The sequence below is a fragment of the Terrapene carolina genome, unplaced genomic scaffold, assembly GCF_002925995.2.
Source record: "Terrapene carolina triunguis isolate 2854851 unplaced genomic scaffold, T_m_triunguis-2.0 Scaffold67, whole genome shotgun sequence".
NCBI lineage: Eukaryota > Metazoa > Chordata > Testudines > Emydidae > Terrapene > Terrapene triunguis.
Window position 1 is genome coordinate 39,150,227 of NW_020664418.1, and position 16,822 is coordinate 39,167,048.

Below are 16,822 nucleotides of genomic sequence, written 5' to 3' on the forward strand. Positions count from 1 at the left end.
ATGTCGAATAACAGATAAGATCCTACCAATATGCCTCACAGCAGGCCCACCACAGAAAAGGTGATGTGGAGCCCATATGTCTGCTGGAAATATCTGAGTTCATTATCTGTAGCCCAGTCAAGTTTGTACACATGGGTAATTTGAACAACCTCATCAAGACACATCAGCAAGCAGTGCTTCCATGTGAGTTTGAAGTTCCCAGCTTTGATTTCTTCCATTTCCTTCCTTTTTGTTGTTAGACGTTATTTGATAAATTAACTACCTCTCGGGCAGGTGTGTAGGATCTGAACGCTTCCTGGCACGTCAGGGGCTGCTGCTTGATAACAATCACTGAGGGCACACAGCTCGCAGGTTATTTCCTAATCTAAAACAATCAATAGGATTATATGAAAATGAGCAAGGGGAGGGAGACAGGGATAGTGTTAATGAAAAGCTGCTGTATTACAATGGCCCACCAGTGGAAGCCTACGTGAAGCATGCTGGAATACCAAATGTATTAATTACAGGCAGGGCTGCTTGGCTGACTTTCCAAAGAAGCCAATGGGCCCGAACTCTTATAATACAAAAAAAGGTATGTTGCAGTTTACAGGGTGAGCAGGGGGGAGGGATGGCAGGAAAGAGGTGCAGCTTCTCATTTCAAATCGCATTGCCATACAATAACCCTGGATGCCAGGGACCGGCAGTGTGGCAGATCAAGTGTCTTCAGATCCAATAGGTAGGGTCCTATCAAATTCACAGTCATAGGATTTTAAAAATCGTAAATGTCATGATTTCAGCTATTTCAATCTGAAATTTCACGGGGTTGTAATTGTAGGGGTCCTGACCCAAAAAGGAGTTGTGGGGGAGTTGAAAGGTTATTGTCAGGGGGGTTGCGGTACTGCTACCCTTACTTCTGCACTGCTGCTGGCGGCTGCGCTGACTTCAGAGCTGGGCAGCTGGAGAGTGCCAGCTACTGGCTGGGAGCCCAGCTCTGAAGGCAGAGCCACTGCCAGTATCAGTGCAGAAGGAAGGATGGCATGGCATGGTATTGCCACCCTTCTAGGCTGCTGCCTGCAGAGCTGGGCCCTCAGTCAGCAGCCGCCACTCTCCGGCCGTCCAGCTCTGAAGGCAGCAGTGCAGAAGTAAAAGTGGCATGGTATGGTATTGCCACCCTACTTCCAGGGTGCTGCTGGCGGGGCACTGCCTTCAGAGCTGGGTGCCTGGCTAACTGCTGCCACTCTCTAGCTGCCCAGATCTGAAGGCTGTGCATAAGTAAGGGAGGCAATACCCTTTTGGGTCAGGACCTCCAATTTGAGAAACACTTGTCTCCCTTGTGAAATATGTATAGTATAGGGCAGTGCTTCTCAAAACCGGTCTGCCACTTGTTCAGGGAAAGCCCCTGGCGGGCCGGGCCGGTTTGTTTACCTGCCGTGTCCACAGGTTCGGCCGATCGTGGCTCCTACTGGCTTCGGTTCGCCGCTCCAGGCCAATGGGGCCTGCGGGAAGGGCGGCCAACACATCCCTTGTCCCGCGCCGCTTCCAGCAGCTCCCATTGGCCTGGAGCGGTGAACCGTGGCCAGTGGGAGCTGCGATCAGCCGAACCTGCGGACGAGGCAGGTAAACAAACCAGTCTGGCCCGCCAGGGGCTTTCCCTGAACAAGCGGCGGACCTGCTTTGAGAAGCACTGGTATAGAGTAAAAGCACAGAAAAGACCAGATTTCACAGTCCATGACGCGTTTTTCATGGCTGTGAATTTGGTAGGGCCCTACCCATAAGGCAAGAGTGTATTACTCGCCTGTTGGGAAGGCACGTCAATGGAGAGTGATACATGGCCCTAAGGGGCCGGGGGCCTTTCCAGTGCTTCCAGCCATAGCTGGCCAACGTAGTAAGGGACCAGCTCAGAGCATATATTCAGATCAACTCACATGGCAAAGATACTGTGCCAGTATTTTTAAATAAGAAACTGCTCTTCACGACAAATTCTGCACCAGCTACACGGCACAGCATTTCACGCTGAATTTAATTAAAGCTACTGGCAATTGTATAGCACTCATCGACCCAACATCTGAGCAATGAAGGGAAATGTCTCTATTTACAGAGATGTTCAGAGGATGGGAGGGGTCTGAATGCATTTAGCCACAGTGGAATCTGTCCAAAAAAGCAGAGTCAAAAAACGAGTCTCATGAAAAGTGCCATAGTGTCTTTAATGCCACTGAATGGTCAGGACCTTAGTTGTATGTCTCGGTCAAAAGATGGCACCTCCACCAGCAGCCCCTATCATCGTGGTGATGCACTGGTTCAGTACAGGTCAAAGGATAGAGCTCTACCTACTAAATCACAAATAGCTTACCACAGCGCCCTGGATTTTCCTTGGGTGGGGAGATGCAGGGGAAGGTGTTTGTGCTCCCAGCATAACCTGGCCCACCCTTGGCTAGGATGTGGGAGCTGAGAAAATCACAGCTAAAAGTGGACCGGAGCAGGTGCCGTTATTAAACTTTCTGTTTGCCATTAACAGCAGAAACAGGAGTGTTTGCCATTCGGGGTGGGGGATACAATTGTTCCCTTGCAGAAAGGTAAGAGACAATGGAGGAACATGAGATGAATCATTGCTGACTCATCAAAAATGCTCAATGACACTGCAAATGCCACCTTAGCATAGTAGAGGTGTCTCACAGAAATAACTTAGCATGCCTGCTGTACATATGCAACCCTTGCAAACATGAGCTGGAGGGAGGAGGAGGAGAGAAGGGAGAGGGGAAGGGAGACCAGCCCCATCCATCCAGAGTGGAGGGAAGGTGAAAAATTGTAATGGGTTTTTTTTTTCTCTCCTGAACTTGCTGCAAATAGTCACAATTCCTATCCCCTTTTTGGCCATGACAAATGTAAAGCTACTCGGAGAGTCTTGACTAAAACCTAATCGCTTTTACGGCAAATGAGGCATGAAACCTATTGTCAAAAAAACATGATGTCCGAAACATGTGTCGGCACTTCATCTTCCCAGCTGGGAGCTCCTGAAGGTCTGAGCTAACTACAGGGCACAGGGAGAGTCTGGAAAGGGACAGAGCTGCTATGTGGTTTTGTGCCACGCAAGGTGGGAATCATTGTGTTGGGGGTAATCATTGGCTACCCTAACAGGGCAACTATCCAGCTGATTTGTGCTGCTGATGGCAGAGGTGTGTTGGAGGGGGGGAGGATTCAGTACCATGTATTTACAAGGCACTTGCTTTGTATAAATTCTGCCCTTAGATGGGACTTACCCTTATCTACTCTGCTACTGCATATGAATTACTCCACCGAATCTCCCAAAGCTCATGCTTTAGGGCATAAGCTGATCACACATACACAGTGCCAAATCTCAAGGCTCTTACTCAATTTTTCCTTAGTCCTTAATCAGGTATAACACACAGGGACTTCAGTTGAAGGCTTTTCTGAGGAAGGGCTGAGTAAAGCCTGAGTAAGGAACCCTGGAGTTAGTCTGGAAAGCTCACAGGGTAAACACTACCCCATTACACAGTACAATATCTTCTACAGATGGCCCATGTACTACACCAAACTATTGACTAGGGCCCAGGGATAGGCAACCTTTGGCATGCAGCCCGTCAGGGAAATCCGCTGGTGGGCCAGGATGGTTTGTTTACCTGCAGTGTCCGCAGGTTCAGCCGACTGCAGCTCCCACTGGCCGCGGTTCGCTGTTCCAGGTCAATGGGGGCTGCGGGAAGCGGCGGCCAGCCCATCCCTCGGCCCATGCTGCTTCCCACAGCCCCCATTGGCCTGGAATGGCGACCCAGGGCCAGTGTGAGCTGCGATCGGCCGAACCTGCAGACGCTGCAGGTAAACAAACTGTCCTGACCCACCAGTGGATTTCCCTGATGGGCCGTGTGCCAAAGGTTGCTGATGCCTGGACTAGGCCCAGCATAGTTTCTTTCCACCTTTCTCTGAAGCACCACTCATTGGCTACCAAGGAGGCACTACATTGGACGCAAAGGACCACCGGTCTAATCTGGTGTGACAAATCCCACATTCATATGGCAACCTTCCATCAGAAAACTTGCTTACTGGACTGCTATGGTTTGTTCTAATTTACTGACCACTGATTCTGACAGAGCTGGATCAAGTGCACAAAAACAGTCTATTCCCTCCCAGTCATCCCCTTCCGAGCAGTGGGGAAAGAAACAGCAGTGGGGAAAGAAAGAGACCGCTCGGAGAAGGGGAGGATTAAAAGACATGTATAGATATAAGTCCTGACAGGTGGAAATGTTTGCTGTCAGGGGCTGACATGCCAAGTCAATGCCAAGTACACCAGACACCCAGGGCAAAGGCAAATACGTGCAGGAGACAAACTGCAGGGACTTAAAAAATAAAAGAAATGGACAGAGACGTCTGAGAGGACTAGAAAATCTGACTTCACTAACTGGGACCTACAAGAGTTTCAGATGAGCCACTTAGTTAATTAAGTCTGGGATCGAACTATACCCAGTGCTGGATTAATTTCTCGTTTCATGGTTTGCCCTGTTACCCTGAGTACAGTGGTGAGGAGTGCTTTAGGAATGTGTATACAGGAGACTGACCGGATTAAGTTAGACAGACAGACAGACAGATAGATTTCATTTATGTACCTCTTTGATCTGCCTCTGCTGAGGGAACAAAACCTAAACCCAGTTGTATCTAACTCCTTTGGTACCAGTAGAGAGTCTCATCTGACCTTCATTACCCCAGAGCGACACTAAAGTCAAAGGAATCACACCAGGAACTCTGATGAAAGTTGGTGCAAGTGCAACCAGAGGCAAGCCCAGAATAAATAAGAGGCTTTGTACTGGAACATACAATGTAACAGTCTGGTAATGGGATTAGTTTGTAACTCACCAGTTGCTAACGAGTCTGTGCGGAGTGCTGTCATAATGGCTCTATGCTCCTTTCCAGCTCTTTGGAACAAATTAAGCAGACACAGCCCCTGAATAATCCATCCTGGGTTTTATGCAAGACCCAGAGCTAAAACATGACACTTTGGGATTGCTTAGCTACTCCAGACAAACCTCCAGAAAACCAAGGGCTATTAAATGAAGGCTGCTAATCCTTTACCTTAACCCTGAGTCCTAGTCCAATGTTTCCAGTGACGTGGATGTAACCCCTGGGTCACTGAATGGCCAGTCATATCAGGTACACAGTCCTGTATACATGTGAGTGTGCATACAGATGTGCATGGATGCATATATACAAATTTAGGACTTGATAGCGGAACCATCCCTCATGCAGTAGTCCCAAGAACTTCAATGACACTATGCATGTGAATAAGTGCCCACCATTGTGAGTACAGGCTGTTGCACAAACAGGTGTTTATTTCTCATTTGGGGTGTATTTATCTCTTTAAAGAGGGTGTAATAGTGTGTAGTTCTCACAGATCCTCTTCTGACATGTCACAAAATTGGATAGACTCATTTTGAATTTTTGTCTAGTTCTAGTGAAAATAAAAGGTCAGGAATAAATCCCTTGTCTTTAAAAACATGAAGATTAAAAAAAAAATTGTCCGGGAACAAATTTGGAACATTCAGCTCAGGGTACAATGTCACCTTATTGGCAGCAAAAAGGTGTGTGTCAAAGAAAATGGGTTGTTTTCACCTAGGTTTGAATCCATCAGTTCCCAAAGATGCTTGAAAATTCTCCAGGGTCACAGGTGCAAACTGTTTCAGCAGAAATCACCAGGCAGTGCTGTTACACATATGTTTACAAGTTCTTTTGTAAGTGTGGAAGCAGCACACAGTCTTTGGAGACATGCTGTGTTGTTGTTCCTTTTGTGATGTAGTTTCCTTTTGGGAAAGCTGTCACAAATAGCCAGAGAGTTTGCTGTTGCTACCTCCAGTCATTTCTTGGGACAGAGTTGTTTCCTGGGAATTGGGCTCTGGAGTTGCTCCTGAGATTTCTGGAAGAGGGGTTTGGCTGGGTTCCATTTGTAACCATGCCTGCTCCAGGATTGGTGTATATAGAATAAATAAAAGAAGTTGTACTCAGACAATACCCACCCAGACTCTGCCTGGCTGATTTCTCCTCCAATGGGAAACCAATCTGCAAGGCCTCAAAATCTACTACCACTTGGCAAAAGGGGCAAAAATATTTTGGGTAGTTTCACTCCACCCTACTTATACTCTCAGTAGCAGAGAGTATAACAGAACGCAGAATGCAACACACCTTTGTTGTAATCAAAAGACAATGACAGCATAGGTATTAAACCACCAAAACTTTACTCTCCTGCAAGCCCAAAAGGATGCATCTACACTAGCAAATTTCATAGCTGCTATTTTCTGTTAGTGCAACTCCACTATTAATAGCAACACTAGAAACACTAGTTGAGGCAAGACTCCCGTGTTCTTACCACTCTCATCTAACCCGGCACTGAGTAAGACAGGAGTATAGGGGCAGTAAAAAAACCTGCACCCTGTCTTCACTGCAGCTTCCCCCATTGTTACTACTACTACTGAAGCTGCTCTGGTGGGAAATCATTCCTGAATACTTTGCTAGTGTATATCAGGCCTAGGAAGAGCTATTTGCCTGCCTGTATACAATGTGCATTCTGCACACTGCATTTTTACCCTGCTTACAGTAGAGTTCCTACTCATATGCTGGAGTGCATGAGGCAGTTCTCTCAACTAAAGTCACATCAACTCTGCAGTTGAATTTTGATGTGCTGAACTGAAATCACTACATTGCATAACCATTTCCATTTGAGCATTTATAAAGAACTTTATATGTTATCAAACTTCCTGTTTCATGTGTTCCTGTTCCACATTCCCACAACAAGCTCTTCCAATGGCATATCACTGGGTGGAATTCAAAATTCAGTGACTTACCTGATTTGCAAACACATATTTAGCAAACAATTCCAGTTGTTCTGCCCACCCAAGCCCAAAGATAGTTCCTGTGAGTACTTGCAGGTGTCACTCTGCCTAACACTCTCAGCCATCATCACTGGATGATGGTGACATACTAATTAATGCCAGGCAAATTTCAAAGGGACTACTGGTTCCACTTGGGTAGACACCTAACAGTTCATGTCCTTATCTACATGGATTTAGATTTCTGTGTTATGGGAATCTTGCAAGATCAGTTGAAATTTTCAGTACAACTTGTTTTAAACTCACGGACTCATAGACTGTAAGGCCAGAAGGGCCCATCATGATCATCTAGTCTGACCCCCCTGCACATGGCTAAATAAGAAATAACTGTGTGTGAATAAGTTTTCTTCCTATTATTTTGGTACACCCAGTTTCATTTTCATCCAAGACTGTAAAGGGCTGAGGTGAATGAATATCACAGTAAAACCAAGCAAATAAAATAACAGAATTTTAAATCTTTTCATCTCAAAAAGATTCCACTTAGTTGTAGGCAAAAAGGCCAGGATGAGTTCTGGCCTAATCAGTTCCACCTGGCTTTATTTCATTGCCCAGCTTCAGTAGGTGTTTGGATTTTTTTCCTCCCCATTTGAGACGTTATTGTAACTCAAAGGCTTATGCAGCTCCAGTTCCAAAGTCAGGGTTTGATTTATGCCTGGAATCTGTCTGTCTGGCCAGGCTTGAGCGGTTCTCTCTAATGACACGCTGATTGCTTGTCGGAGGGCTGTTCGCGGCACAGTCAGTGTTTGGGATACACAGTAATTGCTTCATGTTCACATGTACAAGTGAGCATGACTAATCCAAAGGAGCATCTCTATTTTTTAGACTTTTTCATTCCTCCCTCCATAAACATTAAAAATGATGAATAAGGTTGTAAATACGGTCTCCAGCATGGAGAACAGGTGGTACTAATGGCTGTTAAGTATCCCTGAAGGAGAAGACTGGAAATCCACTATAAATTACTGGGGTATTTCTGCTATACAACTTACCTTTTTCACTGGTGAGAGTGAACGAATCAGTTGATGAAAGACCCGTAGGGGGAGCGTTGACTCGTATCAGTCACTGGGTTTTCTTTTTCCATCACTTTTTGAAAAACATTAGTTTGATGCATGCACATGTCACTGGCAAGTGAGAACGGTGATGCTGCATAGAAATCTCCGTATCTCCTCAGACACCTGAGTTTATGTTCTTTATACTCTGACATACATCCAAGTCAAACTCTCCTCTCACTTACACTGAAGCAACCCCACTGACATCGAGTGCAATGGAATTGCACCCAGGATACTCAGAGCAGAATTTAGCACTTTAAAAAGATAAGCTTCTCCAAAATAATCAGTAGGGTCAAGGTTTCACTGTGTGGGTCACAGACCCAAAAGCTGACTCTCTGTGTTCAATTCTTTGAGGTGTGGAGCACCATCAATAGGAGTTGTGGGCACTTTGCCCCTTCCAGAATCAAGTCTAGAATTTCTAATGCTTGCTGACAAGCTCCTTTCTGAATTTGCAGTACTCAGTCCCTTCCCTGCAGTTCTCAGAGAATTATTTCCTTGTGGGAGACTCTTCAGGGAGCCTTTTATTGGTGATGGAAACAGATTCTGATGGGGAGAGTGTCCCCTCCTCGAACAGCTAGGAAGAAGATATGTGAGACCCACCCCAGACAGAGAATCCTTCGGGACGATGCCACTCCGATGAATGGAACAGAAGGGAAAGTGAGTGGAAAGTCTGAGAGGACCATCTCCTTCTCTACCTGATTTACCCAGTCGGAAGGGTGCAGGTCAGGGCAGCACTGCTAACCTCATGGACTGCTGCCTCCACCATGGGTTTCTTTAGGAATTAGTTGTCTCCTCATTGATAATGAGCATCTCAGCCTGTGGTTGAGGCTGGTGCTGTAAACGTGGAACCAAGACTATTCCCTGCCAACGCTCCTCCTGAGGAGGACCCTCTAGTAATGCTCTCACTCTGACCTTTGTGCCCAACGGTCTGCAATCTCCTCCTCCGGATCCAGCAGGGCTGCTGCCTGAGCCATCAGCTTCTTGCTGCAGGGCAAGGATTTGAGCTGCAGGATGAGGAGTCCCAGGCAGAACTTGGCTCCCATTTCCTCCAGCTCTCGCGTTCCAAACTGCAGGCCCTGTCGGTGAAAAACAGAAACCTAGAGTGATGAGTCTGGACTCACCCAGCTTGGGGTAGGAGGAAGAGTTACCATCTCATATAGGCTACCGCTCTCTGGAGTATTCCTCTGGGTAGGAAAGTCTAGAGGCAGGACAATGAAAGGAACCAGACAACACCCCAAAATGTTGAACCCACATGCTCACTCCATTGGTCAAAGATTGCAAACACCTATTTTTACTTTGCACTTGCTCCATATAGGTCTTTTCGTCTGCAGCGAGATTTACAGTCATTAACAGGGTCCCCTGGCCTCTATTTTACAGATGGGGAAACTGAGGCAGGGAGCTCAAAGGACTTGACTATGGCTGCAGAGTGAGTCACTGTAAGAGCAAGTAGCAGACTCCATGAGTTCCTGGCTCCATGCCCAGCCCTGCACTCAGAACATCAGACCACACTTCCTCTCTGTTAAAGCAAGAGTTGTCTCCTTGAGCCACGGGAAGGCAAATGGGCTGTGCCACTGTAAGCTATCAACAGTGGCAGAGATGAAAAGGAAGGAGGGGGAAAAGATCTTTAACAAGTTATGAATAGTTTACAAAAATCAATAACAAAGTAATTACAAAATAACAAACACCTCTGAGGAGCTTCCCCTTCTACTAAACAGTGGTGTCTCCCTGGCAGAGGCGGGCTGAGGTTGCAAACTGTGGAGCTGGATTTTCAACACCCCAAAATTCAGGGGAGTCCTGCCTGTTATGAAATATGGGGATGTGGTTCCTGGTTTGGACTGCAAACCACTGCAAAGTCTGGGAGGCTCTGGATCTGATTTGGTAAGCAGTGCAGATCAGGGTTTGGGTCAGACCCATCTCTAATCTGGTACCCTGTCAAGTCTCTCTGACTTTGAATAAGGTGGAACGGCTCCTCTTGGCCAACCCTAGCTGATGGGCCAGAATCAAAGGAGTCCTGGTCAAGCTTGCATATAGATGCCAATTCACAAAGGTTTTCCATGGTGCATCTCTGATGCTTAGTGAGGCACATTCTGAAGTACCTGGCTGAATCAGGGCCTAAATAGGGTCTCATGGATTCAAAGACTTTAAGGCCAGAAAGACCCATCGTGATTATTTAGTCTGACCTCCTGCATATCTTAGGCCATGGAACCTCACCCACCCACTCCTGTAATAGGCCCATAACCTCTGGCTGAATTACTGAAGTTCTCAAATCTTGACTTCAAGATTTCAAGTTACAGAGAATCCACCATTTATTTTAGTTCAAACCAGCAAGAGACCTGTACCCAATGCTGCAGAGTAAAGGGACTCCCCTCCCAGGTCTGTCAATCTGATCTGGGGGGAAAATTCCTTCCCCACCCCAAATAAAGCGATCAGTTAGATGCTGAGCAGGTGGGCGAGACCCGCCAGACAGACACCTGGGAAAGAATTCTCTGTAGTAACTCAGAGCCGTGGCCAGCACATCCCTCGGCTCACGCTGCTTCCCACAGCCCCCATTGGCCTTGGACGGCGAACCGCGCAAGTAAACAAACCGGCCTGGCCCACCAGGGGCTTTCCCCGACGGGCCGCGTGCCAAAGGTTACCAATCCCTGCCATATGCCATTGTCGGCAATGTCATCATTCCATCCCTCCATAAACTTATCAAGCTCAGTCTTAAAACAAGTTAGACTTTTTTGTCCCCACTACTCCCCTTGGAAAGCCAATGATCCAGATAGAACCAGAATTGACTCATATTAACCCTGAACTGAACCATTCAGATGACTCTCCCCTTCCCCACACCGTGTATTTTTCATTTTAAATGGCATCTTTGTGCTTACAGCTCTCAGGGAGGCTGTCATGAGCTTCCCAATCCAACCAGAAGCAGGAAAGGCCAAAAAGCCTCACAAGAAAGCTAGTTCCGGTGACATTTCCATTGCAGCTTTATGGGTCTAAATGGACTGTAATGCTTGAATACAGTATGCAAACTTTTAGGTGCTGATCCCAGAAGAAACCAAACTCTGAACCATTTCTAGATATTTTGTTGGTTTGTTTGTTTCCCTCAAAAAATGTGCAACAACTAAAATGAAACAAACCCAGGGGCCCGATTCTCCTGCTGCATGTAATTCTTAATGAAACCAATGGGAGTTCCATGTATGCTGTGTAAGGGCTGGACAGAATCAAGCCCAGATATACAAGAGTGAGAAAGTGTCTGTAAACTCCCCCGCAACTTTGGCATTTATTGACCCCATCCAAAACATTCCCTGATGCCATCACCCGGGGGGGCAGAATCAATCACTGAATATTTGCTGTCTCTGCCAGTATCAACCCTATGGGTCTCCTTAGCACAAAACCTCTCTGTAGTCCCCCCTCTGATATGAGCTACCAAAGATCGTTTCCTTAGTAACGGTCAAAAGCCCCCACTTACATTCCCGGGAACAGCTGTGTGAATGGTGTGAGCTCCATTCCAATACAGCCTTTATTTCTGGGCTTGGATGTTTACTACGTATTATTACTGAACGTCTTAGGGGTAACAGAGCCGCGAAAGTTCCATTAATCCATTAGGAGGCGGCAGAGCTCTGATCTCATGGGCTTTCTCCCTGTGTAGAATCTGTCAGATTTGTAAAGCACTTCAGGACCCTGGGGGACTGAGGAGCCCTCTGTAAGTGCGAACTGTGATTATTTCTGAACTAAGAGTGCCTGCTAGATGGAAGTAAGGAGAGATTTCTCACGTAAACTACTGCACTTCTTGAAAACACTTTTGCCAAGTTTGTCAGGCCCACAAGGCCAGTCAGGACTACGAGAAAACCACCACTTATGGTCTGGCAGGTACAGTATGTGCAAATGTCACTTGGGATTAAAGCTGCCCTGGCAAATGCAGCTTTTCATGGTAAATACATTGAAATTCTTGCTCCTTCCCTGGCTTCTGAGACAAAGCTACAAATTTGCAATTATTATCAGCGTCAATAATAAAATAAAGTAATACAGCACTCAAAAATACACCAGGCACAAGAGACAAAGAAAAAGAAAAAATACCTGCCCGATCGAAATAAAGCGGTAATGTAACATGCAAAGACAGAGCAGCCTATGCATTAACTGGGAGTCTGACAAGCTGGGTTCCACTCCCTATCCTCTCAGTACCTGCTATAAAACCTTGGGCAAATCTCTTGGACAGTAAACTCTTCAGGGTAGGGACTAAACGTGTGGGCATAATGAGCTATGGCAGGGATCGGCAACCTTTGGCACGTGGCCCGTCAGGGAAATCCGCTGGCGGGCTGGGACAATTTGTTGACCTGCAGCATCCGCAGGTTCGGCCGATCGCGGCTCCCACTGGCCACGGTTCGCCGTTCCAGGCCATTGGGGCTGCAGGAAGCAGTGGCCGGCACATCCCTCGGCCTGCGCCGCTTCCCGCAGCCCCCATTGGCCTGGAACGGCAAACCGTGGCCAATGGGAGCCGCGATGGGCCAAACCTGCGGATGCTGCAGGTCAACAAATCGTCCCGGCCTGCCAGCAGAGTTCCCTGACAGGCCGCGTGCCAAAGGTTGCCGATCCCTGAGCTATGGCAATACAAATCATTAATAATAGTAAGAAACCAAAGAGATAAGACACAGGAAACAAGGGTTATAAACACAAGGCAGTGATAGTGCTTGGTGCCTCTGAACAAGTTTTTAAATGTATTATTTATTTTATTCTAAAATAATTTTTTGGCAGTTTTTGGTTATGTCCAAGTAAAGAGGATGGAGGTGCCTGGCTCAAGCAGAGAGAGCAGAAGCAGAAATCTGCCATTTATACAATGACAAGGGCTTCTCTCAGGTGCAGAATACACAGAGAACATCTTGAGGCTTCCTCTGGGGTGTATCGCAAGGCCCTGCTTCCAAGATCAAGGCAACACACTAAATACTTATCAATCCCAGAGATGCCAAGCAGTGACTGTGCTAAAGCTCTGCCTGTGGCTTTATGATTCCCCAGAGTTTTATTCAGGATATGAAGAGGCCTTAAGAAACTATGAGCAGAGAAATAATAATAATAAAACCGTAATATACCTGAGAAACATCAGGCTGTAATTGCTCATGCACTGAAGTTAGCTGCTGTACCATAGTCCCATATTGCTTTGATATCAGACAGCTCAGGAGTAACAGCTGGAAATCTCAGCTAGAGGATTACTTGTTAACACACTTTATTCACTTCAAACACAGAGAGACTTTTATTTTTTAACTCAGCTAGATCACATAATTCTCTCTCTCACTCTCCCCTCCCTCCCTTTCAGCAGTGGGTGCGGTTGGAAGGGGTGTGCCATGACCACAGTAGGAAGTAGAGGTGTTGACAGAACTGAGATATTAAACTAATGTCCTTGATGGCTCCTGCCAGCAGTGCCAGGAACTGCTGATGTAGATCTCTGCATCCATACACATACCTGCTGTATGAAATGCAGAATTCAATAGTGCCAATCTGTGCCTGGGCCTAGTAAGTGGCTGGTAGGAGACACTGGCCATACTGCACTGAAGTGCGCTGGCTGAGGACCCAGTGACAGAATGTGGACTGGTTACCACAGCATTACAGGTCAGTGAACTAGGCAACCATGTCTCACTGCATTTTTGTTCAAGGTGTCCTTCAGGCTGGGTCTTCCAAGACCTTACCTTTCTAGTACACAGCACTAAGCCTCCTCAAACTTCCTAGGTTCACACGGTCCCTTGCCAGCGTGCTGCCTTCTGCAGATATCCCATTATGGGATGACAGGGGAGCTGCCCCTGGCCACTGTGGGGCAGAGGGGAGCTGCACATGTTTTGCCAACCACAGACACCTGTGATTCCTTGACTCTCTCTTCCAAATTCTCATATCACTGTAGAAAGCTGCACTGAGGCCCCACCTGAGATTCCATTTCAAGCTTTGGGCCACTTTTCTTATATAAGAACACACAAAATCTAGAAATCTATGCAGTTGACCAGAGGTAGAGGAGGTCTTAGCTATCACGAGAGGCTGAAAAGCTTAGTCGTGTCTCTATGGACCAGTTCAGCCCCTGCTGAAACTGTGAGCTGGGGTGTTAGTTAGTGCTTGAAGTCAGGGTGGGCTTTCTGAGGCAGACATGTGTCCAGTAGAAATTGGACTGGGAGCCAGCAACACGTACTGTCTCACAATGAGAGGGGAATTTGGGGCAGGAAGACAGTAATTACTTGAGCCGCAATCTGGCCAGGACACGACTATGATAACAGGTATCTCCAAACCAGAGCTGGTCGAATAATTCGTGGTGAATAATGCTTGTTAATATTCAGCATTGCTGTATCCACAGATAAATGTTTCCGTCATTAGACAAACTGCCCTCACAATGCTTTGCAGGATTAATGATATAGCTATGGTGCTGGAGGCAAAAAGGCAGCATTAAACACTCCCACAGCTGCAAGCAACATGGCTTCGCCATGTTCACCTGACGACACAGAGGATTGCGGGACCTTGTGAGTTAAACTGGAGATGACTTAGCATAGAAAAACTAAAGATGCAGCAAAATTAAAAGCCAAAAGACATACATACCCATAGGTAGACTGGAGATTTTAGGGAAAATGACTGCTCCCTGAGTTGAAAAAAGGGACCTTCGGTGGGCAAGAATGCCATGAAGGTGTTCTCTCCTACTATCCGCCACTTCTTCAACCCTTGGGGCAACAGCTTTCAGCTATAAACTTACCTGCAGTCAATACACACACACACACACACACACACACACACACACACACACACACACACACACACACACACACACACACACACACACACACACAGAGTATTCTCTGCATCTCAATGGCTTTACACATGCACAGTGGTTATGCCCTGAGGCTGGGTATAAATAAATTGACAGTCTGGTTTCCCACTAATTCCATCAGTGAGCTCTCAGTCAGAATACTAATAGAAACTATCTGAACGCTGCAGTGGATAAGCCAGAGAGCTGAATGAAACATTCAATGTCTGATGTCTCCTGCCTTAATGTTAGCCTGGACTATGCCTGAACACTGCTGTTTCTCCGCACACACATACCCCCAGCCCAAATGAAAACACACAGGCACACACCTGTAGGAACCTGATGCTTATAGACTGGGTGGTAGTGAGGAGAAAGCTACGTTTTCTCATGTGCCACAGTCCCTGACATAGCTACAATAGTGTATTTAATAGCAGGGACAGCATGCAAAATGGAAGACATTACAGACAAAGCAATGAGTTTGGGCCAAAGGACTTCAATGATAAATATGTAGATTAAGTGAGCAGGAAGAGGCAATGACACAGGGAAAAGGTGTGCAAGAGAAGATCAAAGGAATTTCTAGAATGAAAGATGAGAGGAGAATGGGGGGGCAGACAGAAGAGAGGAGGATGAGAGATATGGAAGAGAAGACTGGAAGCTGCTGGGGCCAGTGGTGGTCGATACAGAGGAATGGAAGCAAGGAGAAAACTCATGGAATCTATCTGCCTTGCTTATTGTTATAGGAGTTTGCCACTGTTGTCTTGGACATTGGCCACAAAGTGAGGTAACATCACTGCCTGTCTCTGTAGGATTGAACCTTATGGTCGTTACTCAGGCAAAGTTTCTACAAAGTCAATGGGAGTACTGCCTCCGTCACGGCTGAGCAAGGACGTCAGGATTTGGCCAGTAGCTATGGATACATAAAGAGACAGAAACAGACATGAAGGGCATTAGGGGGGTGCTTTTGTTCTGAGTCATTTTTCTGTGATGAAATGAATGCTTCCCTAGTTAAACACGTGTATTTTACAGCCAGGATTGTTCAGGAAGTGGAGAGAGGAAGGCAAACAAGGAGGGACAACCCCTTCCCCTTGGACCCACTAGTGGGAGCTGTCTTCTAAATCTGTTCAGCGGCACACTGGGAATTCAGTAGGGGAAAATATTCTAGCCAAACATTCAAGCAAGTTGAATTTTGAATTCTCCAGACTTATTGTGGGGAAAAGGCTAAACTAAGATTGCCTGGTGTCACTTCCTCCTCCACTCCTCTACACCCACTGGCTATTTGCCCCGTTTTCTCATCCCCACAATCTCCCCACAGCAGCCTTGCTCCCGGAGCCTTCCATGCTCCTCTCCAACCTTCCCTCTTTCCCCAAATTTTCCTCTCCCTATTCCCCTTTCTCTCCTCCTCCCTCAATATCCTTCACCTTTCCTTCCTTCACCTACTCCCAGGTAGCACCTTGCCCCTGCTGCCCTGATACATGAGAACAAACTAGTGAATGACACAGAACCAATATTACCTTCTCCAACTGTAACTGACCACATTGCTTGGATGGTTCACTACCTCTTCCTCTGTCTGTTCCTTGTCCTTAGGCTATAAACTCTTCAGGAGAGGGATGTAGGTCCCGATTCACCATTGCCCTACATCTTGTGCCATCATTTGTACCTCCTTGCGATGGGTATAAAATGCTACTATTCTGAGCCAGTAGCATTTTACACGCACTTGTCACTACTGTAAATGACTGCACCTGGTGCAGGGCAATGGAAACCCAGGCTCTACAAGGGCCCTTCCTGATAAGGGCCAGGAAGGAGTAGGTTACTATACGGGGAAGATTCCCAAAATGTAGATCTTTTGAAATGCTCACTAAGGAGAGGAAAGACCGAGAAGAATAGAGAGGTGGAAATGCTCCCCCTGGAAGGGACAGTCTTTAGAGTTGGGATGGTACCACTCCCTGGGAGCTCTCACCTTTCAGCAGAGGTAAGCACTGCATTGGTTCGCTTTCCCATTCATTTAAATACCATGTATCATGCCAATGAACTGTTTTTAGGATGTGTGTTTTGGTCAATCAACTGCTTTGGATAGCACCTGTACTAACACTAACATAATATGTTAGTGTTAGTCCACACACACACTGAACAGTCCTTCACCCCTCTCACTTTGT

The 16,822-nt window shown here is 46.7% G+C and overlaps 1 protein-coding gene across 2 annotated transcripts in view; it reads right to left on the bottom strand.

Moving 5' to 3' along the window:
* The window catches only part of AGBL1 (ATP/GTP binding protein like 1), a 391,687-nt gene that overhangs the window by 96,969 nt on the left and 277,896 nt on the right, over positions 1-16,822 (bottom strand). For both annotated transcript variants that reach the window (XM_026648344.2, XM_026648345.2), the window contains one exon: positions 8,825-8,988. In XM_026648344.2, coding sequence (XP_026504129.1) covers positions 8,825-8,988 — 164 coding nt within the window. The remainder of the gene's footprint in view (positions 1-8,824; positions 8,989-16,822) is intronic.